The sequence below is a fragment of the Oncorhynchus mykiss genome, chromosome 3 (assembly GCF_057628025.1).
Source record: "Oncorhynchus mykiss isolate SJ-2025 chromosome 3, ASM5762802v1, whole genome shotgun sequence".
Classification (NCBI taxonomy): domain Eukaryota; kingdom Metazoa; phylum Chordata; class Actinopteri; order Salmoniformes; family Salmonidae; genus Oncorhynchus; species Oncorhynchus mykiss.
The window spans coordinates 41,221,840-41,244,630 of record NC_143024.1 but is presented as its reverse complement, the minus strand read 5'-3'; the positions used below and the strand labels follow the sequence as shown (position 1 = coordinate 41,244,630).

Sequence of the window (22,791 nt, the reverse complement as noted above, 5' to 3'; positions counted from 1 at the left end):
ACGGCAGAGAACAGAAGAAGCGGGTGTGTGTTGTAAACGTAAATGTTTAATGAGGGCACCGTGGATTGCACCACATGACAGATTGACTGTGCCCACACCGTCTCTCTTTGTTAGGCTTTCTTGTGTTTAGCCACCACAGTGTTAGCTACAGGCACAGGTATAATCCAAACGGTCACTCACGGAGTTCGACTATTTTCTTATACTGACCCCCATTGACTGCTCTGAATGTTAGAATAGTAATTAGTCATTTTTTTGGAAGGGGGAAGTGACTGAACTATGTTGGCGCGACAGCAAAAAAAATGTCCATGAGTTACTTTCTTAACACCAAAAAGCTTTTTTATTTCTAATTTTAGAGGTTATTGCTCTACATTGTAATGTTAGCTAAGCTAAGAAATTAAGGGGGTTGATGAAATGCATTGTCAGCCTTGTCCATACATTACAAATTACACATTTGGAGGGGGGGGGGCAATTCATTGTCCGAATAAAAGTGTTGGGTTGGGTAGTACAAATCAACTACATTTGTTTCTTGGAATACTTTTGAGCACTTTCTTGGAATGCTTCTGAGCTTACAGGGAGCAGGGTTCTGGTAATTCCGACCTTCATATGATCTGCAGGACTAGACATCCTCCACACTTTCCAATGTACACACCAATACCTAATTTAACTGATCTCCATCAGGGATGTTCTGGTGCTTCCACACTGAGCTTTGTTGCTATGCCACCACTCAAAAAGGAAGAAAAAGAGATTGGCCCAAACCCCTTTGTGAGTTTCCTTAGTTTCCGCGGAAGGGAGCTATCCAAGCGTGAACCAAGCATCTGGTTTCATTAATCTCCTGTCCAACCCTGACGTGTTTGAGGTGTGGGGGAGGCAATGTAAATGGTAACCTTCTGAATATGCAGCCAGACGCAAAATCATGGGCCGCAACGTTCACCTTCAGACCCTGCCAGGGCAGAATCTCAGAGCGCTATATTAGCCTAGTCAGAAGGCACCAGGCTCCAGATAGTGGAGGCATGGGGAGAAGCTGGTGGGAAGGCTTGTGGGAATGGCCCTTGTTTCTTGTGATTCATTAGAGCAGGTGTTCGTCATTTCTTATGTAAAAAATTGATTGGCGAATAATTGGAGGGAGGGGGCAACCTGTGATCTCTGCAAAATTACTTTGATGTGAAGTTCAATAGAACTTTGATTTTATGAAATTATGTCATATGTTACAGGACTTCATACTTGTTATGAAACTACCAATGTAATGTACTTAATTTTTCCTCAAACTGGTTTTCAAGTTTCATGTACCTTTTTGGTGTAACAACAATGGTTCATGCAGATCTATGATTTTCAAAGATACCTGAAGAACATATGAAAGTACCAGCAAAAGAAGCTCAAATCAAATCAATGCAACAAGTGTAGACTTTACGGTGAAAAGCTTACTTATGAGTCCTTTCCCAATAATGCAGTTAAAAAGTAAGAAAATTAACAAATAGATACAAATAAAATAGCACTAAAATAACAATAATGAGTCTATATACAGGCTACGTACAAGAATTACCAGTACCGAGTCAGTGTACTGGAGTACGAGGTAGTTGGGTGATTGATTGAGGTAATATGTACATGTCGGTTTGGTTAGGTGATTGATTGAAACGCTATGTACATGTACTGTAGGTAGGGGGTGAAAGCAGACAATCCGAGTAGCCGTTTAATTAACTGTTCAGCAGTCTTTTGGCTTTGCGGTAACAACGGTAATAAAGCAAGTGAAAGGGTCTCATCGTTTGACTGATCGTCCCTTCTCTTGTCTCTCCTACAGAGAGCCGACTTGGCTGTGGCCCCTCTTACCATTACCTACCTGCGTGAGAAGGTCGTGGACTTCTCAAAGCCCTTCATGAGCATGGGCATCAGCATCCTGTACCGCAAGCCCAACACCACCAACAACGGTTTCTTCTCCTTCCTCAACCCCATGACCCCTGACATCTGGGTCTACATCCTGCTGGCCTACCTAGGCGTAAGCTGTGTTCTCTTCGTCATCGCCAGGTGAGTCCCAGACTTTTCTTGGCTACTTCATGTTCTGCCTGTCTGTGTGTTTGTGTTCATTGAATTTTATTGAGTGGTATGTTTTTGTATATTCTACTTGTTGGGCTAAGTTGCAGGCACAAAAAAGTTAGTTAAACAATTATTTGTGACAACACTGTCTCTCACTAGGGGAGCACCATGTTGAACATGCCAAAACCAAGGCGCAACCTAACGTTTTAATGCCCCCAACTGTGTATTGTTGCAGCGATGTGTAAATGTTTTATCTGGAAGGATATAGTGCACAAATTGAGGCTGGCCAATCTGAATCTCTGCAGAACTGAGTCAGTCAATGATGGTCTCAAGTGATTCCATCAGTTGGGGGTAAGAGAAGGTCTCGGCTCAGCGGTAGGCCCATGTTCAATTTGTACAAGTCCTACATTTTGTGTGAGCTGGTGGGTAGTGATCAAGGCAGTTATGTCAGCGTGGGCTCTCTGTGGAGCCCAGCAGTGGAAGAAAAAGATGAGAGTAGCAAACCACCAGCGAAGTTATACTCTCCAATTCAAAGCATTTCCTGTATAATTTATCTGCAGTTGTAATGCTTCTTCGAACAACTTTCGTCTTTCAAATGTATAAAAATAAATACCTGCCGAATACCTGGAGAAAGAAATTTGATAATGAAAATAAAAATGTCTCAACATTTACCTGTGCTTGTTATCTTTTCCACATTCCCCACAAATCATTGAAAGTTGAAATTAGCATTGATTGAGATCAGGGTATCTCTGATTTTTTCAGTATTTCCCTATGTGTTCCAAATGTGTTCCTGAGACCTTCTATGGAATTATTTACATAAGAGAGAAAGAAAAGAACCCATGTGCCACTTGCAGGCATCCTGCTCGCCTTCTGTCGTCATTGTCACTGCTTCTCACCACTTCCTGGTGCCTCCAAATGCGGAGTGGTGCTTGAGGAAGTTCTTTTGAAGGGGCTTGGGGTTCTGAGAGGAGCCAGCTGCGCTCCTCAACCCTTTCCCATTATGTCTTGAGACAAGCTTACAAGCTCATTTTAGCACCCTATTTTTGTAAGTACAAGTAGAAAATCATCTCTGACTGTTGCATCATTCTTTGGAGACCTGCCTAGAAAGCGAGCAGAAGTGCTTAGAGCCAAAAGAAGGCTCAAATAGCAGTTTGATGTATGGGTGCTTGAGATGTTGGAAGAACCAGAACGCTTTGACGAAAGAGGCAAATGTATGTGTTCAATATTAGGTAGACTCATACTGTACTGATAGTCTATAGTTTAAAACAATTCAGACAAATTTGAAGTCAAAAGCTTTTCTGGACAATCATCATCCTTGTCACTGAGCAGGCACCCACGAGAAGAGAACTATGAAAGAGCTAAACCTTATGTTTTTCCACAGCCATCTTGGAGTCCATGACCATAGGTCAACAATATGGGAAATCTACTTGAGTGCTTACAGAAGTATGAAAACAGAAAATAAATCACAAGCAACAATTTTCTAAGTACGAAAGAGAGAAAACATTGAGCAGTGCCCGGTATTTGGCACTTGCCTTATCAGTGCTCTTATAACCTGGGATCACTTTAAGGATGTAACTAGGGGGGTATAAATCATCACAAGCTTCAATGCTGCATTACACTGTCCAGGACCTGGAAAATGTATTTTTGAAATTCCATAAGATAAAAATTGTCAGTGGAATACAGATGACAAAAATACGACTTCTATACCATGCCAATGTTGATAAGAACTTACGCTCTAGAAAGAGTGTAATAATGCAGTTTTTCCCCCGGTCATCCTTATCTTTTCAAATAGCAACACACTGGCCAAGTTTCAATTTCTTTGAGTTACCGCTTCAGGTGCTTCTGCAATGTCTGTCTAGAATGAGGGAGAGGCGAGGGTTTGCTTTCTGATTCTCATTCATACTATTTAGAGGACCAGATTGAATGAAAAACACACTAATGGCGAAGGTGCATAAAGATTTCGGAATTCAGATATGACGTCATGGTTTTACCACTATCCATTGAGTTTTCAAACTACGGTGCGCGACATGGTTCAATGCGCCAATAAATCAGCACAATCTACTTTTTTTGGTTTTTCAAATTGTCTGCTTAAATTGTGTTCATGTATACTGTACATACTGTGCTAATGACGATACAAAATAATTGTAACATAGAGCAATGTACAATATAGCGAATTTGGTAAACAACTCATTTGTATTTAGTGTATGGACGCCGCCATCTTTAAACACCTTCCCCATTAAATGGAGGAACGCGGAGATGCAAACCAGTCTCCTGAGCTATGTATTCCATTAAATGAACAAATGTTTTTGGAAGACACTTTATTGACACCAAATATATATGATTCTCACTTAGAAATGTTATTAGCATTTGACATTAACTTAAAGGTCTTGATTTATTCTCTTCTTTTTGAATAGACTATTTTCGGGACCATTTTCGGTCATACTTTATTTGGATAATCCGGATAGTCTATCTGTAGAGCATCATACTATCAACAAACTATCTGTTGATAGCAACTGATTGATACGGTTACGGTTAGGGTTAAGTTCAGAATAAGGGTAAGGGTTAAGATTACGGTTAGTGCTAGGGTTAGTGGATATGAAGTTTGAAATGTTACTGATAGTCCATTTGTAGATGCTCTATAGACTTTCCAAATAAAGAGTTACCTTATTTTCTCCACTCATTGACTAACGTTCATGAAAGCCAGTAGATAACATCTCTTCTTAAAATATGCTGCTTCTATCTGGCTTCGAAGGATCTAAGCCTTCTTTTCTTCTCCTCTCCTCTGACAGCAAAACACCCTGAATAAATCAGATCGTATTTGAAAACATTTTCAAAATTAATTTCAGGAAGGGAAAGCACTGACATTTAGCATGTTTTATCTCTCCAGCTGCCTTTAAAAGTGACTGTTTCATGTACATTAAAGGATTGATGGTGTGGAGCACTTTGAGAAGATGTTACACTAAATGGCAGAGTACGTGGAACCATGGGCTTCGCAGGTTTTATACTACTACATTTTCAGCGTTGCATGCCTCGTTCTATCCCAAATTGACATTTCAATATCTGTCGTCCTGAAAGTGGTATTTTTTGTGTACAGTTAGCTACCTTTGAGCACAGCGAGATATCTACAGAGATATATAAGGGTACGGCAAACTTTTTGATTTGAACAGGGTTGACAGACAGCTATCGTCAAGGACACATAAGAGCACGTCAACACAACTGACAAATGCTATGTCAAATGCACCCGCTAACAGTCAAGTTACTGAAAACAATAAAAGTGGACATCTTTACAGCTTGACTTTTGTTTGTATAGTGGGTAAAAAGCCATAAGAAAATATGTCTCCTTTTGCACCCCGTAATTTGTGCCCACAGTTGCACAGATCTTTAGGGACACTGTAGGCTAACGCTTCATGGGTGGTTTTGTCAGGCGAAATTCAGGTTAAGTGCTCGGCTCAAGGACACATCAGGAGTGCTATACCCAGCAGAGAGGCCTTCGATGCAGAGAACTAGAATGTATTATTAAGCACAGCTTCTGTTCCATCTTATTAGAACCAATTTGAGATGCATTACTATGGTTCACCCCAAAAGCCACAGGATTACTGGCCAAGAGTATGAAATGAAACAAAGATAGGTATACCCATGCATAATACATGTAAACTTGGGAGCAATATATCAGATCTGTGTAAGTCCCTATATTACCCCCCATCCCCATATTACAGTATGGACACAGTTATATCATTGATTATTAAACTGTTTTGAGCCATAGTTTTCCTTTGAACTCATTTTTCTCTGTATAGCGGGCTACATGAGTACCCATTATTTCTATATTGATATTGGTGAGAAAGGGATTGAATTCTAATGCACATTATCTCTTTCCCCATGCCTCGTCAGGGTTAACTGAGCCCCACAGTAACAATACACTATTATGCCGAAATTGTGGTACACTGGAGCCTTTGTTCCTGATATCCTTCTCCACCTGTCTCCCTGTAGGTTCAGTCCGTACGAATGGTACGACGCCCATCCCTGCAATCCCGGATCCGATGTGGTGGAGAACAACTTCACCCTCCTTAACAGCTTCTGGTTCGGTGTGGGCTCCCTCATGCAGCAAGGTATGGTATAGCCTAGCTTGTTCCCTCTTTCACATGTCAAAAGCAACAGTCCCCCCTCCACTCCCTTCCTCTGCGCAGCCACCCTCCCTCTCCCTCCCTCTCTCCACCTCTTTAACTGACAAGCTACCTCATTTCCATGTTCGAGACTGTTTTAGAAGACACTTGCCCGTCAGGAACAACTGGAGCTCAGACGTACATTACAAAAGAAAGCTGTTGTCACCTCCCTGCCTGCTCATAGAAACAGGAGTGGTGAGAGAAAGTAGGTGTCAGACACCTGTCAGAATGTGGCAGGTAAAGACAGAAAACACGGTAGCATTTGTTTCCCCCATAACACAGCTGTTTGTGTTTTGGGACGAAAGGGTAAGTTGGAGAACGTGTCTGACAAATGCCAGCTGTCACTCCTCGCTGGCGTTGGCTATGGCCACAAGGTTGATGTTTATATTGTTGTGTTTCCCCGAGTGCTCGTACCAAAGACCCATTGTCGAAATCTATGTCCGACACACAGCTCAGCTCTCGGTACAAATTACATTTTGTAAAATGCCACTTGGGCCTTTTATGATGCTGGAGTAGTGCAATGTAATTGTACTTTATGCATAATTTCATAATATTAAAATATGTCAATTCTCAGCATCTTTCTTATGCCAGAGAAAGACAGTTAACTTTAGTCTTTCCCCAACCCCCAAAGTACCTATTTGAATTATCCCACCTTCTGTGTAAGCTTACACAAATCTGAGGAAGGTTAGGGGAAGGATATTACGGCGACACCACGCTAATGCGGTCGCCTCGTCCACCCTTAAAGACATTCATAAGCAAATGGAGCCCCATAAATGCTTTGACATAATGAAGTCAGCCGAGGATTAAAAAAAAGAGCTACTAATAAAATGTTTAACCTCAATGTAACAAGACAAATTAGGGAGGCTCGACGGTGGATCTCTGCCGGTAAGGAGAGAAAATGCGACAATCCATTAAGCACAAATGCTGTACTCCTCGGCAGCTCTCCCGCGTAGCTGCATGGTATCTCTGACTATTTGCATTGTGAGTGGAGGCTAGGAGTCTAACAGTACAATATGCGAGGGAGGAGAGGAACGAGCAAAACAGGAAGTTGGTGATTCATCTTTGAACAGGATTGATAGTCCTTTGTCATTGGAATGGTAGGTCAACCACTTGGATCTTGGAACTTAAAACTTAAACCACCTGTGTTGGTAAAGAATATTGTTCCTTTGAATACTGTCCTCCTCTAAGCAGGTTAATGTTGTTCCCCCAGATTACATACCATACAACAGGATATTTTACTTGATACAGCAAAATGGTCTAAGAGTCTATACAGTTACTGTAAAATGATTTGGGACATCAAACACGGAAAATGATTTCATCTGGGATATTGACTTGCTTTGGTCTTTGGACATAAGTGAAGAAAAAATGCATTTGGTGACAGTAGCAAGGTTAACAAAACCAGAAAGATATCTACCTTTGTAATTTGGGTGAACTATCCCTTTAAGATCATAGTGCTAATGTGGTCTGGAATCGCTTAGAACAATTACGTTAACAGGTTACAATTACTCTTTAAACATGTTACCTTTTCCCAATCCAACTTAGTGAAAGTGAAAAAAAAAGAAAAAACCTGCGTCATTTGCAGTTAACTAAAAAAGTAGGTCAAACATTGATTCTCTGGAAGACATACCAACACAAAATGCGTTTTTTAAAATCCAGTTCCTTATAACAAACCTTTATATGATCTAATCGATTGGTCGTGTCATTTATCAATGCAGAAATAACAGTCTTCACCCTGGAGCACCATGTGCTGCCTGCGCACATTTATCTACGGTCTAGTATTGAGTAATTTTGGCACCTATGTGTTCTGTAGCCAGGTGCGGACTGGCCATCTGGCATTTCAGGAAAATGCCAGATTACCTGTCTGTAGCAAAGAAGTTTGAGGGTCTGTGCCGGTGCGTGAGAGAAAAAAGGACCATGGAGTTCAGCAGGTGCTCACACTCAAACCGTAAAAAAGAAAAACCAAGGAGGTCGAGAAATATACTGAATTTAATTCCTTGCTGGAAAGAGCTATGTGTTCTGCCCTGATACAAATGGTCCAAGTATGTATCCAAAGGGTGCATTTTGTTATACACACCAGACACCTTATGCTCTGCTGCTAAACTCACCTAACAGCCGCTGAGGAGGAAGCCATTTTATTGACATGTTTGGAAGAGGAAGAACAGCCTAATAAAACAAAATCCTGCCAGCTTGTCTGTGGGAGTGAGGTGTCCTACAAAACAAGAACACACAACATGGAGAGGTGTAACAGCACACCTTGCATGCTTCAAACGAGGTGCGCTCTGGGCCGTGTGAGGCTTTTCTCATGGCAAACATAGTGTCTGATGGGTGTTGCAAAACGGGTGAAACATGAATATAAGTTGCTATATTGATACGCAAAATGTGTAAGCAACATAAGCTGTACAAAATATTGCATTGTTTTGACCTTATCTGTGTAATCTTATCCCGATAAGGAGAAGAGAGTTTCTCAACTTGGAAAACATTTTTAGTTTATATGACATTCAGTATTTAAAAAGAGATTAACAAGCTCTAACAGCCTCTGGCGTAGAGAACGTGTTTTTATGTGACGAGGCCGCTAAGGAGAGAATGTTAAGTGCAGGTAATGATTCTCACGGGAAGAGGTGCCTCCCTGGTGTTAAGTTGAAGCTTTGGTTGTGGGGAAAATAATATGGAGAGAAAGCCAGGGCATTGCATTTAATAGTACTCAGTGCTTCTAAATCCACAGACAATATAACTCCCAGAAAGGCTCTGATTGTCCTTTTTCAAACTGACGATGGAGCAAGCAGTTTCCTTTTTTTATCAGACACTTCTGTGTAATGCATTGTGAATCTATCTTAAGCATGTGTGCTTTTGTCAATGCTGTTATAAGGAGCCATGAGTAGTTATGAATGCTTTTTGCAAGTCGAATGTTGTACTATGGTTGATAAGGGGTACTGTGAACGCATGAATTTCACACAGGTGGATCACGGCAAATGTTACCACTGTATGCAATATTGCAAGCATCAATAATTATCACAGAATGATCACAGCAAATGATTGTAATGTTTGTTTGTGTCAACGAATCCCAAAAGGGATGGGTTGCCAACTGGTTCTTTGGCACAAAAATAGAATGTCCTTCATTCATTCAGCATCCCTGAGCCTAATACCTTTCTCAATAACATTGCCATTTTGCCGTAGTGTGTAGTATTTAGAGTCACATCCCCCATCCTGTAACATACTTTAGATTGGAATTTTTTTGCCATCGTGTTTTGCAAGGCCTTTCAAATTACATTACTACTTGAAGCTATGATGTCAGCACCGAGCCATTCTAGCTGCAGCAGCCCTGCAGTCACTGAGATTGTGTTGCTTTGTTGACTGGAACTGCGTCATTGTCTTCTGCTCTGAAAGGACATGTGTACTTCTTTGGCTTAGAAGACATGAAGTTCTTCTTCAAGGAGATGTATAATGCATTGACAAGGTTTTATTTCCTCGGCGGCACTATTGTTGTATTTATTAGAGTGTTCTAGGTGCCGTGCACTCCAGCTGACAACAGCATTTTACGGCCTGGAATCCAATTGGGCTACCAGTTCCAGTTCCTTACCAGTTTGACTGCTGAGCTGGGTGTTCTCCTATTCTTAAGTGATAGTTCTTACCTTGGAGCGTTACTGTACTGGCCTTGTTTAGCCACCGTGTAAAGGCTGTCAAATCGCAAAGGACAAATCCAATCAAATTGGGTAAGGAAGGTTAAAAAGCTGACCACTTTACCTCCTCTCAGTGGGGTGGTTACTCTTCAAAATTGCCCTCATAAATCTTCTCAGTAAAGTAGTGGAGGGCACTGAACACAACCTCTGGTGGAGAGGTTGTTTTAGGCGTCGACAGGGACAGAAAATAAAGTATCTTTAGCCGTGAGTCAAAAAGCAATTGTAAAAAAGATATATGGGAATTTATCTGACGGAGGACCTCACAATGTCATACTAAATGCTGTGGGAGGCAGTCTGGCCAACCTAAGTAATTGAACATTTATGTCCTGAGACTGATAACACATTTTCAACCTGTCAAATGTAAGTTGTCACAAATGGATGTATGTTATGCATGCATTCTTTGTGAGACACTGCTCTACACAATTAAAAATCATGCAAAGAAGAATACAAAACAGACACATTGTAATCTCAAAATGCATGCAACAGCCCAAATAAAAGAAAGCGTATAGAACATACGTGGCACAGGAGGTGGAACATTTCAAAGGCAAAGAAAGAGCAGGATCACATTTAGATGTGACTTCTTTGTCTTGGTGACATTATTTTAATTGGACGCAGGCCTAGTGTCTGGTTTCTTTATGAAACCCCACAGCGAAAAAGCTAACACGTGTCAGTTTATTATTTCAAAAACGCCAGAATAGATTTCTGTCTGTTAAGCTTGGTGGTATCAGAGGCCGCGTTCCAGGCTGACTATATTGCAGATGCATGCCAGATCTACAGCCCAGACCACCCACTCCATTACTGCTTTGATCTCCTCCAGTCATTTCGGAGATACTGGTCAATTAAGTGTCGCATTGCGCCCCTCTGGGGGAGTTTTATCCCGGGGGTTATCACTATAATGAACAATTATATGTAGCTACCCTCTATGGGCAGGTACGCATTCATGTGTGAGCTGTGCTAGGATTTTCCTCTTGTAGGACAATAAACCTGATTGTGACCTGATTATGATATCTCACCATACATGTATAGGTGTTTAAAATTGCAACTAACCTCATCATATGATATAGCAATCAGATACCTGACTCTGCAGTCGATAACTTGCACACAACCATTGAATGGCGCATGAAACACAACTGGAATATTGTCAGCCTGGAACATGACCATTATTTTTAAATGAACTCTCAACCCAGACTGGGGGTTTGTGTTGATCCAGGAATCCTACTGTATCTGGCATTAGAGTTTGGGATCGCCCCCCAAAAGGTTGTGCTGAGCCTCTTCCTTCATAATCAGCCAATTGTAGTCAAATTAAAATATAATGGCAGCCTTCCAAACTTAGGAAGGCTGCCAGGTACTTAGATATGCCCCTTTAGTTGTTTTCCATCTGAGAATTTGAGTAAGACCAAGAGTGTGTATGTTCCATGAATCCCTTTTCTGTGAAAAAGCAACCATATAACCATTGTGTTTGTTATATTCTGTAACAGTCTTATATAAAGAAGATGCATATGTGATGTCAAACGTCTTCCTTATAAAGGCTATAATAAACTTTCGCCTCTGGGGGTACTCTCGAGTCAAAATGGGTCCCCTAAATGGAAAGAAATATTGTCTGGAAATGACCTCATATTTCATAGAATATGTATATGAACCATGCAGGCAAAATTCAAGCCAAAATGTGAACTAAACAATCACCTATAGTGTATCTGTAAGGTGACCGTTGTTCTCCCTCACCCTGTCTGCCATCCAGGCTCTGAGCTGATGCCCAAAGCCCTGTCCACCAGGATCATCGGAGGCATCTGGTGGTTCTTCACCCTCATCATCATCTCCTCCTACACGGCCAACCTGGCCGCCTTCCTCACTGTGGAGCGCATGGAGTCGCCCGTGGACTCTGCCGACGACATCGCCAAGCAGACCAAGATTGAGTATGGTGTGGTCAAAGACGGTGCCACCATGTCTTTCTTCAAGGTATGTATCTTAGAAGACTGTCTGCTTTGGTTTTGAGTTGTGCTTTTGTTTCATGTTGATTTCATTACTCGTGTTAAATAAACAATCTGCCAGGAATATTATCTGAAAAGAACATAATTAAATCTCTTCATTTCAATTCTCCAGTCATTTTAAGCAGTTTAAATACAGCCCCATTGATTGAAGCACGCTGAGTACACACAGTTATATTCTCATAAAACGTGTTTATGAAGAACTGAGACAAGATGCTGGATCCGTACTTTTTTATATACAGTATGTTTCTCAATAAAATAAAATAATCATATTCCACAAAATATATATATATATTTTTATTTTATTTTTTTATTTCCAGTTAGATCTTAATTCCCGCTGCAAAAGCAAGTTCTCCACTTCTCCACGCTGTTTGATGTGATCCTCCATAATGATTTTTTATTCCAAAGTTTCAGCTTTTGCCCTGCAGGGTTCTCAGCTTTATTTTATTATTTTGAGTTTCGCCTCAGATGCTGTCACAGTGGTGCTGAATAACATGTAAGGGTTTGCTCTTTTTCTGTGTAAGAAAAGGAAAATATTGGACACAGTGCTATGGAAAATGTTTTATGGACAAGGGAAGGTCCATACGTTTATGGCACACAATAGCAACGAGAACAGATCATTTTACCCAGGGTGATTGTCCCAGTTTTACACTTTCAAATATTCTCTGTAATATGTGTGCCTCTGCTAAAGAGAGTATCTTTGTAGTTTCCCCTGCCTTGACAATATAATTGAGGATGTATTTTTAGTTGACTTCTCTCATTTGATATTTCCATCATCCCTATTTCCTTTATATTGGTTTATTCATATTACATTAAATTAATATTATACTTATTGGCACTTTGGGATTGTGAAAAGTGTGTTACAAATATTATTATTCATAATTTCTCTCTTTCTACTCTCTGTTAGCAATATGTCTCAGTTGCTCTATGTCCCGATCAGAATATCCACCAATAGAATTTTCACCCGCATAAAGATTCCCAGTGACCACCAACAAATCCACTGGAGGAGAAAGAGAACATTAGTAACCATTCTATTCCAGGAGGCTTGATTAACATGGAGTTCAATGAGAGATTAGGCATGGTCCATGGAGTAACTAGAATTTGTGATTATACCAAATTAGAGTCATCAGTTGCCTAACCATTGGAACTACTGGCTATGGTATAAACCAGGGGTGGCCAACTCTCTTCCTGGAGAGCTATTGAGTGTTCAGGCTTTTGCTCCAGCCCCTACTGAAACACACCTTATCCTACTCATCATCTCCTCATTAGGGCCTTTAGTATCTAATGGCTGCCTGTCTACCCTGAGCTATACACATCTATTTGAACCTTATCTAAATGAAAGATTATTGACAATTAGTCAAGAACTTGCTGTAAGTTCTCGGAACAGTAAAAAGTGGATTTTACTCCTTAAGCGTGTTTACTTTGATTAGTGACAGGTATGATTGCAGTGTTATTAGTCAGAGGAGACACAGGTGTCTATAATTACCTCATCAGTTGCAGAGCTCAAGTGCCCTCGGTTCCTTCTCGTTATCACTGGGAGGGCTAACGAGCTCGACTGAAGCGGATGAGGGAACTGATAAATACTGAAGAGGTCGGGGAGTAGCTGTAGATATGTCAAACCACACTGCATGGAAGGGCACTGTAGGGCAAAGTAAATCTTTGCACTGTAATCTCTGGAACACTTACAGTAGAACTATGCTATCTTGACAATCAGATGTTCTCTGTGTGTCACCTGCACGTCTAAATAAATAAAAATCACATTTTAACCGTCAATGCAGGAATTAAGTAACTAAAAGAGCTTTAACATCCTTCATATTTTCAAATGACTATGGTGATGAGTCAGTAATTATCTGAAATTAGGTATGGAATAACATTTGACCCCTTGTCAAGTAGAATGAAATATCACATAGACAAACGCAAGGCTTATAGAGAGGAACTAAATGAATCCAGCATTTTTCACTATTTCCTGTGGATGAAAATAGATGACATTACCTCCCCTTCCTAAATGATTATATCCAGTGGCACAAGTCACTTTTTATATTAAAAAATAAACAATAGATGTATGAAAGTATATAAGTGTCAAAGTAGATATAGGACTTGAAAGGAGTGAATGTTAAAGTGGCATTGCACAGTTTATTCCTTTTCTTGGAGCTCAAGGCTCCAATACGTTCCTTTATTCGTACAATTATATACTTCTCGAAATGGAGAATTATGGGAAAAGGATAATAACAGCTCGAAGATTGCCAGAGTATTTTCAACACCAGAGGGCTATCGTGTAATGGGATCAACACGGTGTAGAAAACATGTTAATTAAAAAAAAAAAACTGTGTAGACTCAATGCCCCTTTGACCAGCTGTAATGCACAATCTGAGATTCAACATTGATTGTACTTTCAATTCTTCCCCTTACAGAAATCAAAGGTGTCTACTTTTGAGAAGATGTGGGCCTTCATGAGTAGTAAACAGAGTACGTCGCTGGTCAAGTCCATTGAGGACGGCATCCAGAGGGTTCTGAAGTCTGACTATGCCTTGCTCATGGAGTCCACCACAATCGATTACATTACCCAGCGGAACTGCAACCTCACCCAGGTTGGAGGCGTCATTGACAGCAAAGGCTATGGAATAGGCACTCCCATGGGTAAGATGTAACAACATCTGTACCTTAATAGATATAATAGCTTCCTGATGGTATGAATACTCTCCAGCTCTCCATACCTCCTGCAACAAGCACCATCCCCCACTGATACACTGGTAGGAGGTGGTCCTTCAAGCTGGACAGAAACAAATAACACATTCATCCTATATTTGTGCTTTCGATGCAGAGCATTTCGACTAACTACTACCGTGCTACTATTGTATTTTACTCTTTGTATTTTTGTAATTTTTGGACTGTGTGTGTATTGTTCAATTATTGCTAGATATTTCTAGATATTTGGGGCGACAGGTGCGATAGCCCTCTGGTGGTTAGAACGTTGGGCCAGTAACCGAAAAGTTAAATCCCCGAGCTGACAAGGTAAAAATCTGTCATTCTGCCCCTGAACAAGGCAGTTAACCCACTGTTCACCGGTAGGCCTTCATTGTAAATAAGAGTTTGTTCTTAACTGACTTGCTTAGTTAAATAAATAAAATAAAATATATTGCTGCACTGTTGAAGCTAGAAACATAAGCATTTCGATGCACCTGCGAAGACATCTGCAAAACTGTGTGCACGACCAATAAACTTTGAATTGATTTACTAAACCAGTCAAAGTTTGGACACACCTACTCATTCCAGAGTTTTTCTTTATTTTGACTATTTTCTACATAGTAGAATAATAGTTAAGACATCAAAACTATAAGATAACACATATGGAATCATGTAGTAACCAAAATATATTTGAGATTCTTCAAAGTAACCATCCTTTGCCTTGATGAAATCTTTGCACACTCGTGCCATTATCTCAACCAGCTTCATGAGGTAGTCATCTGTAATGCATTTCAAGTAATAGTTGTGCCTTAAGTTAATTTGTGGAATTTCTTTCCTTGTTAATGCGCTTGGTATACAGAAGATAGCCCTATTTGGTATATTATGGCAAGAACAGCTCAAATAAGCTAAGATAAATGACGGTCAGTCAATACGGAACATTTCAAGAACTTTGAAAGTTTCTTCAAGTGTAGTTGCAAGAACCATAAAGCGCTATGATGAAACTAGCTCTCATGAGGACCGCCACAGGAATGGAAGACCCAGAGTTACCAGCCTCAGAGATTCCAGCCCAAATAAATGCTTCACATTAACAAGTTAATATTTGTAATTTTTTTATTTAACCTTTATTTGACCAGGTAGGCCAGTTGAGAACAAGTTCTCATTTACAACTGCGACCTGGCCAAGATAAAGCAAAGCAGTGCGACAAAAACAACACAGAGATTCACATAAACAAACTTACAGTCAATAACACAAAATAAAAAAAAAATAGAAAAAAATCTATGTACACTGTATGCAAATGTAAAAGAGTTGGGAGGTAGGCAATACGTAGGCCATAGAGGCGAAAATAATTACAATTTAGCATTAATACTGGAGTGATAGATGTGTAGATGATGTTATGCAAGTAGATACTGGGGTGCAAAGAGCAAGAGGGTAAGTGATAATATGGGGTGAGGTAGTCGGGTGTGCTATTTACAGATTGGCTATGTTTTACTTAGTTTTAATAGCATTTAAAAGCAGTTGGAGGCCACAGAAGGAGTGTTGAATGGAGTTGAAGCTCGTTTGGAGGTTTGTTAGCACAGTGTCCAAAGAAGGGCCAGATGTATACAGAGTAACAGACACATCTCAACATCAACTGTTCAGAGGAGACTGAGTGAATCAGGCATTCATGGTCAAATTGCTTCAAAGAAACCACTACTAAAGGACACCAATAAGAAGAATACTTGCTAAGGCCCAAGAAAAACACGCAATGGACATTAGAAATCAGTTTTTTGGTCTGATTAGTCCAAATTTGAGATTTTTGGTTCCAACCACCGTGTCTTTGTGAGACGCAGAGTAGGTGACCAGACAATCTCCACATGTGTGGTTCCCACTGTGAAGCATGGAGGAGGAGGTGGGATGGTTTTGGGGTTCTTTGCTGGTGACACAGTCTGTGATTTATTTAGAATTCAAGGCACACTTAACCAGCATGACTACCACAGCATTCTGCAGCGAAACGCCATCCCATCTGGTTTACGCTCAGAGGTCTATCATTTATTTTTCAACAGGACAATGACCCAAAACACCTCCAGTCTGAGTAAGGGCTGGCCTCCACAATCACCCGACCTCAACCCATTTGAGATGAGTTGGACCATGGAGTGAAGGAAAAACAGTCAACAAGTGTTCAACATCAAATCAAATCAAATGTATTTATTTAGCCCTTCGTACATCAGCTGATATCTCAAAGTGCTGTACAGAAACACAGCCTAAAACCCCAAACAGCAAGCAATGCAGGTGTAGAAGCACGGTGACTAGGAAAAACTCCCTAGAAAGGCCAAAACCTAGGAAAAAACCTAGAGAGGAACCAGGCTATGTGGGGTGGCCAGTCCTCTTCTGGCTGTGCCGGGTGGAGATTATAACAGAACATGGCCAAGATGTTCAAATGTTCATAAATGACCAGCATGGTCAAATAATAATAATCACAGGCAGAACAGTTGAAACTGGAGGTGGACTGGGGACAGCAAGGAGTCATCATGTCAGGTAGCCCTGAGGCATGGTCCTAGGGCTCAGGTCCTCCGAGAGAGAGAAAGAAAGAGAGAATTAGAGAGAGCATACTTAAATTCACACAGGACACCGGATAGGACAGGATAAGTACTCCAGATATAACAAACTGACCCTAGCCCCCCGACACAAACTACTGCAGCATAAATGCTGGAGGCTGAGACAGGATGTGGGAGCTCCTTCAAGACGGTTGAAAAAGCATTCCATGTGAAACTGGTTGAGAGAATGCCAAGGGTGTGCAAAGCTGTCATCATGGCAAAGGGTGGCTACTTTGAAGAATCTAAAATACATTTTTATTTTGGTAACTACATGATTCCATATGTGCTATTTCATAGTTTTAATGTCTTCAGTATGTTTCTACAAAAACCCTTGAATGAGTAGGTGTGTCCAAACTTTTGACTGGTACTGTATATTAATATGCAATGACTACATTTGAGCCATATGTTGTGAAAACACCCCTGTGGCCTCATCAACGAGATCCAGCTAGTGGTTTATATTATCTTTCAACCAGTCTAAAGCAGACCTGTTGCTTGCCTTACAGGCTCTCCATACCGGGACAAAGTGACCATCGCCATCCTGAGCATCCTGGAAGATGGCCGTCTGCACATGCTCAAGGAGAAGTGGTGGAGCGGCAGCAGCTGTCTGGATGAAGAGCGCCGTGAGAAAGCCGGCCCCATGGGCATTCCGAACCTGGGAGGGATCTTTATAGTGCTGGCGTGTGGCCTGGTTCTCTCCGTCTTTGTGGCTATAGCCGAATTCATATACAAGCTAAGGAAGACGGCGAAACGTGAGCAGGTAGATATTATCCCCATGAATCTGATTCAAGATTGTTGATCAGTAATTTAGGTACTTGATGTGATTATTTTATTAATGACATTGTTTGCATGACGTAGAGTATATATTGGTTAATTTTTGATCCTTCACTTGCCTAACTGTGCTTATTTCTAACAATATGAACACAACCTTAAAATCCAAGCTGTACTCTGTCCATTTTAGTTCCCTTTATTAAAGGAATTTGCTTTCCCTCAAATAATCCCTGTGCTATTTGGCCATAAAATAGAACATTTATTTAATTTTAACAGGCATAATTGCAAATTGGAGCATGCCGAATTAATCAGTTATTAGTCATTGCAGATGTCAGAATACCATGAATCTCAGCAGTTGTAAATCGCAGATTGGAGTTATGCAACTAAGTGGGTTGTGTCAAGCATGCTTGTATAGGTAATGGGGTAAGAATACGGCTCTGTGTTCAATTTATCTGACAGAGCAGGAACAGTGCACATTGCGTGGGTTGCATGTGGTGGGGGTTGCAGTTTGACATGGCTGTCAGCGATGGGAGAGGAACAACATGCATGAATGTTCTGTGGCAAATGTGTTTTGCACTCTTGATTTTGTTGACACTCTATGCTGTCAGAACCATTTAAAGCTAAGGCATTTACCCCCCATCCCTTTCCCCCCCTTCTCTCCCCTCATCCTCGCCCTTTTTGCCCAGAGGTCTTTCTGCAGTGCCATGGTGGACGAGATCAGACAGTCGTTCACCTGCGGGACGCGTGTGAAACACAAGCACCACCACCAGGTCCCGGTCATGGTCAAGACGGATGCAGTGATCAACATGCACACGTTCAACGACCGACGACTCCCGGGAAAGGACAACTTGAGCTGCAACACTGGGATGACCCCCGTGTTCCCGTGACAGTTTGCGCCTCCCAGAGAAAGAGCCTCCTGAGCAATGTGGAGGGCATGATTGGTCCCGAAACCTGGGACAATGGAATCGAGGGGATCACCAGATTCACCATCAACCACAGCGACATAGGGACACTAACGAAACATGGAACACTATCTAAACATGGTACTATCAAAATGGCAGCATCGGCGACACAGGTATGACAACGTTCACCCATGTATTCCAAAAGAGACAGAAAAAGAGAGAGAGTGAGGTGGAGGAGAAGAACCATCTCCAAATAATCTGTATTCAAGTCCGATGTTTACGTACGTAACACAAAATATACACTCACCAAGGAATCACAAGATATCCAAGGAATCCTTGATTGACAACAAAGATTCAACCTTTTTATTGGACATATGGCATAAAGACAGAGTTGGCTTCGTTGAGCATGGCAATAAAAGAACTACAGACGGACAAGGGAAATGGGGTTTTGATGGGAGATCAGTTATCTCACACATAGCACATCACGACCATTCAAAGTTAAAGTTCTGACGATTCTTTTTTATCTTGTCTGGAGGTCCTTTGGCAGCAGAAAATTATGTTACCTCAAACCTTGTACAGACATAACATTGGGTTCTTGATTTGCTCTCTGAGTCACTGTCTATTTTGTGGGAGGCGTTTATAAATGCATGGCTTGGACCATCGGCCTTCTATAATTCCACTACAATAAACATGTCCTTAGTACATGCAGATGACAGCAATGGAATCCGAACAGTGAGCAAATCCCATAGTGAGAGAGAGCATTGGTCACTCAGTGAACTAGGTTCGCAGATTATCTTTAATTGACGAAACATTACTGTTCAAAGAGAGAGAGATATCACTGAAGCTATCCCGAGATTTTAATGGGGAGACGTTGATTTATTGTTAAATGAATAACGTTTCCACATGGTGCCATTTTGTTATTGTGACTAAACAAAATGTAGGGCCCTATTTGTATGTGCTTCACCACGTTATTTTCAGACATATGTTTTGTGGACGTTCAGATAATTTAGTATGTGAAAAAAAAAAAATGAAGAACTAGCCAATTGCCAAAGATATGCCCGTAAAATAAAACTAAACATTGGATGAATTTGTCAATTAAACTATGTTAAAGAAGAATAACCAGGGCCTTTTCCCTCTTTACAACACAGGGTAATGTGTTTCTATCAGATGTAATGACTTTGTTTGATAAGATGCCCCAAAAAACAAATATACAATACCCATGGGATAATGAACGAGGAGTGATTTGCTTCAACATATTCATGTACCAAAATGCAAGTACATAACTTGAAGTGTTTACTCTTATTTGGCTCCCAATGATAAACGGACACGAACCCCCTTATATTTATTTGTTGCACTACTAGTCTATATTGTCCTCTAAAATAACTACCTGGTCTCATTACTTTTTTCGACATTTACACATTGAACAACTGTACGATTTAGGGGTATAAACTGAATTGATTTACTCATAAAAGCATAACATATTTATGGTTATGTTAAACCCAATCATACCATTCATGTTTGAAGGGTTATGGTTAGGGTTATAGTCCGCTAGCTAGTTAGCCAGCTAGCTTGGCTAGTTGGTTATCTCTAGTTGGTTATCTCTGCCCATGTCCACTTAATAAACAGTTCAGAGAAATGTGTCTACATTGGCTTTTAGTTGTCTTAAAAATATCCATGGCAATATAGTATTTTCAGAGGGCAATTAGCCATCGGTTTCCATTTTGCCAAAATGTCTCTACAATAAGGCCCCTTAGAAATAGCCATGTTATAATCGCACAGCGTCCATTGAATTGCTTTTGCTGCTTGCAATGAATTACCTTCTAACCCTTCTGACTGCTAAACAGACACTCTAATCTAAAAATGTCAGTGATGTGAAAGAAATGCAGAGAGCACAGTACAGATGTACAGACTTCATAGTCACTGTTTTAAGCTGTTTGGTTTTAGTTCTGTAATCGCAGGTGACTGTAAATGACTTGGTTTAGTAGTGTGTTGGTCGGAGGACAATGGACAAGAGACCGTATGAGTAAGAAACAAATGCTGTCGTCATACTCTTCCTTCTATGTGTGTTTACTTTGTGGCCACGGCAACAGTGAATGTCCTTGGGACAATTATTTAGCTTATTCTTATTGCAGGCCCGATCTAAAAGCTTTGTAGCAGCGTTACCGAACGCTATGCTACCGTTACGGAAAGCTCTGAGTGGCTGACAAGACCCTTTGGTTTTGCATATGATTTTCATACTGTGCACTAGAGATAGATATCATTCAATTAGTCAATATCATGCTCAGATGATGAGATGAACAAACAGACGGAAGATCTGAAGTTTGGTTTTTCTGTGTTTATGTCGTCTGTAACGCCTATGAACTGTATATCTGCAATGAGTATTGAGCTGTAGGATGCTAGCAGTCTATGTGAGCTGCCGGAATAGGGAGCTGAAGGGACAGCATACCTCTGTGAGGTTTACAAAAAAAGACAAACTATCTTGGGTTCCTTTTTTTCAACATTAACAATGTAAAGATTCAAGGAAACTTAAATCTGTGTGACTTATTATCGATTTGGTAGAAACTCTTTGTATAAATGTTAATCAACTCCCGTCTGCAAAGTAGAGTACATGTAGATAAGGTGAGCAGGAGACAATGTATTTTGCTACATTTTTACAGGTAAATACATACATTTTTGTTCTCAGCCAAACACAATTTCTTAATTTAAATTTGGTTTCACATGCCACGTTAACCTGTACCCCTCTCCCACTTCCCCATCCTCCATATTAATTTATTCGATTGGAATGGATTATAATATATTATATTGGATTAGGATCATCAAGAGCAGAATATTATATGTAAATCTTATTTTATCGCACCTAATATATTGATATGAGGTGTATGTGACGTTGTAATATTGAATTCCCCAAAACTGTAGAGGAAACTCATTTAGAATAGATTTTGTATGATCTAGCTGGCTCTTTTCTTCTCTTTTGAAACCCATGATGCAGTTGGGCAAAGACTGGTTGTTACACTACAGGTTAGACTGGCTTCCAGTTGAATTCCCCTTTGACTGCAAACACAAGGTACTTTAATGCTTTTTTTTGTCAATCCACATACTCTCCGAAATAATTGTGGTGAAAATGGACATCAGTGATCCATTTTAATAAAATTATTTGAATTTACTACCAAGATTTTAGTTCAGCTAATTCAATCAGTCCCAGTTATTAAGCATACTGTCTTTTTTATACCAAAATGTGAATCCAGTTATTTTACAACATTTTATGAAATCGAAGATAAAAATAATGAACAAAATAAAATGACACATAATATGTGCAGCAGTATGTGGTATGAGTTAGAATGAGTTACACTTTATTAAGCAATCAAACAGTCACAGCGCTAGGCATTTATTTATGTTTTGTTTTGAGTTGAGGTGAGCTGAGCTGAGCTGAATTGTCTGCTTCTATCGTTTGACAGGAAACCTTTCAAATAATAGGGTTAATATGTTGGTGCCGACCAGGGTTTTCTTTGTGGACATGCAGAATTTCTATGAATATAGTTTTTTGTAACGTTTTGTAACATTTTCTGTTTACCTAATAACTGTATGTGTTAAGAGAAGACTATTGTTAGAATAACCAAGTAAAACATGGGGAAATATAAAATCATAGAGAAGCTATTGCGTTATTTTCTTTTTAACACACTGTGAATAATTCAATTGTACAGTTTGCTGTATGGGTTATATGATTTTAAAGTTTTAAATAAAAAATGTAAAACTACATTACTCTTGTTTGAGTCCTATTATTCATAGACACGAGATTCATACAACTAAACCCGAGAATCCGTTGTTGCTAGGCAATGCTATACATTGTAGTCTACCCAACATATTCTCAGGTTAAAATCTCCAGCTGTCTCTCTGATTGGTAGACGACAATGTATTGCAACAATGTACAGCACAGATTGAATGCAGGTCTGAACATCTACTCTGGAATTCTATGTATTAACAGGTTGTTTTGCACTACTAGTGGATTGGTACAT

At 40.3% G+C, this 22,791-nt stretch overlaps 1 protein-coding gene across 2 annotated transcripts in view; it reads left to right on the top strand.

The window, feature by feature from the left end:
* LOC110517528 (glutamate receptor ionotropic, kainate 3) overlaps positions 1–22,534 on the top strand; it is a 122,150-nt gene extending 99,616 nt beyond the window's left edge. For both annotated transcript variants that reach the window (XM_021595539.3, XM_090229275.1), the window contains exons 11-16: positions 1,796–2,019; positions 6,016–6,134; positions 11,604–11,821; positions 14,262–14,487; positions 17,612–17,865; positions 18,563–22,534. In XM_021595539.3, coding sequence (XP_021451214.1) covers positions 1,796–2,019; positions 6,016–6,134; positions 11,604–11,821; positions 14,262–14,487; positions 17,612–17,865; positions 18,563–18,763 — 1,242 coding nt within the window. In that variant the 3' untranslated portion in view covers positions 18,764–22,534. The remainder of the gene's footprint in view (positions 1–1,795; positions 2,020–6,015; positions 6,135–11,603; positions 11,822–14,261; positions 14,488–17,611; positions 17,866–18,562) is intronic.
* Positions 22,535–22,791: the final 257 nt, after the last annotated feature.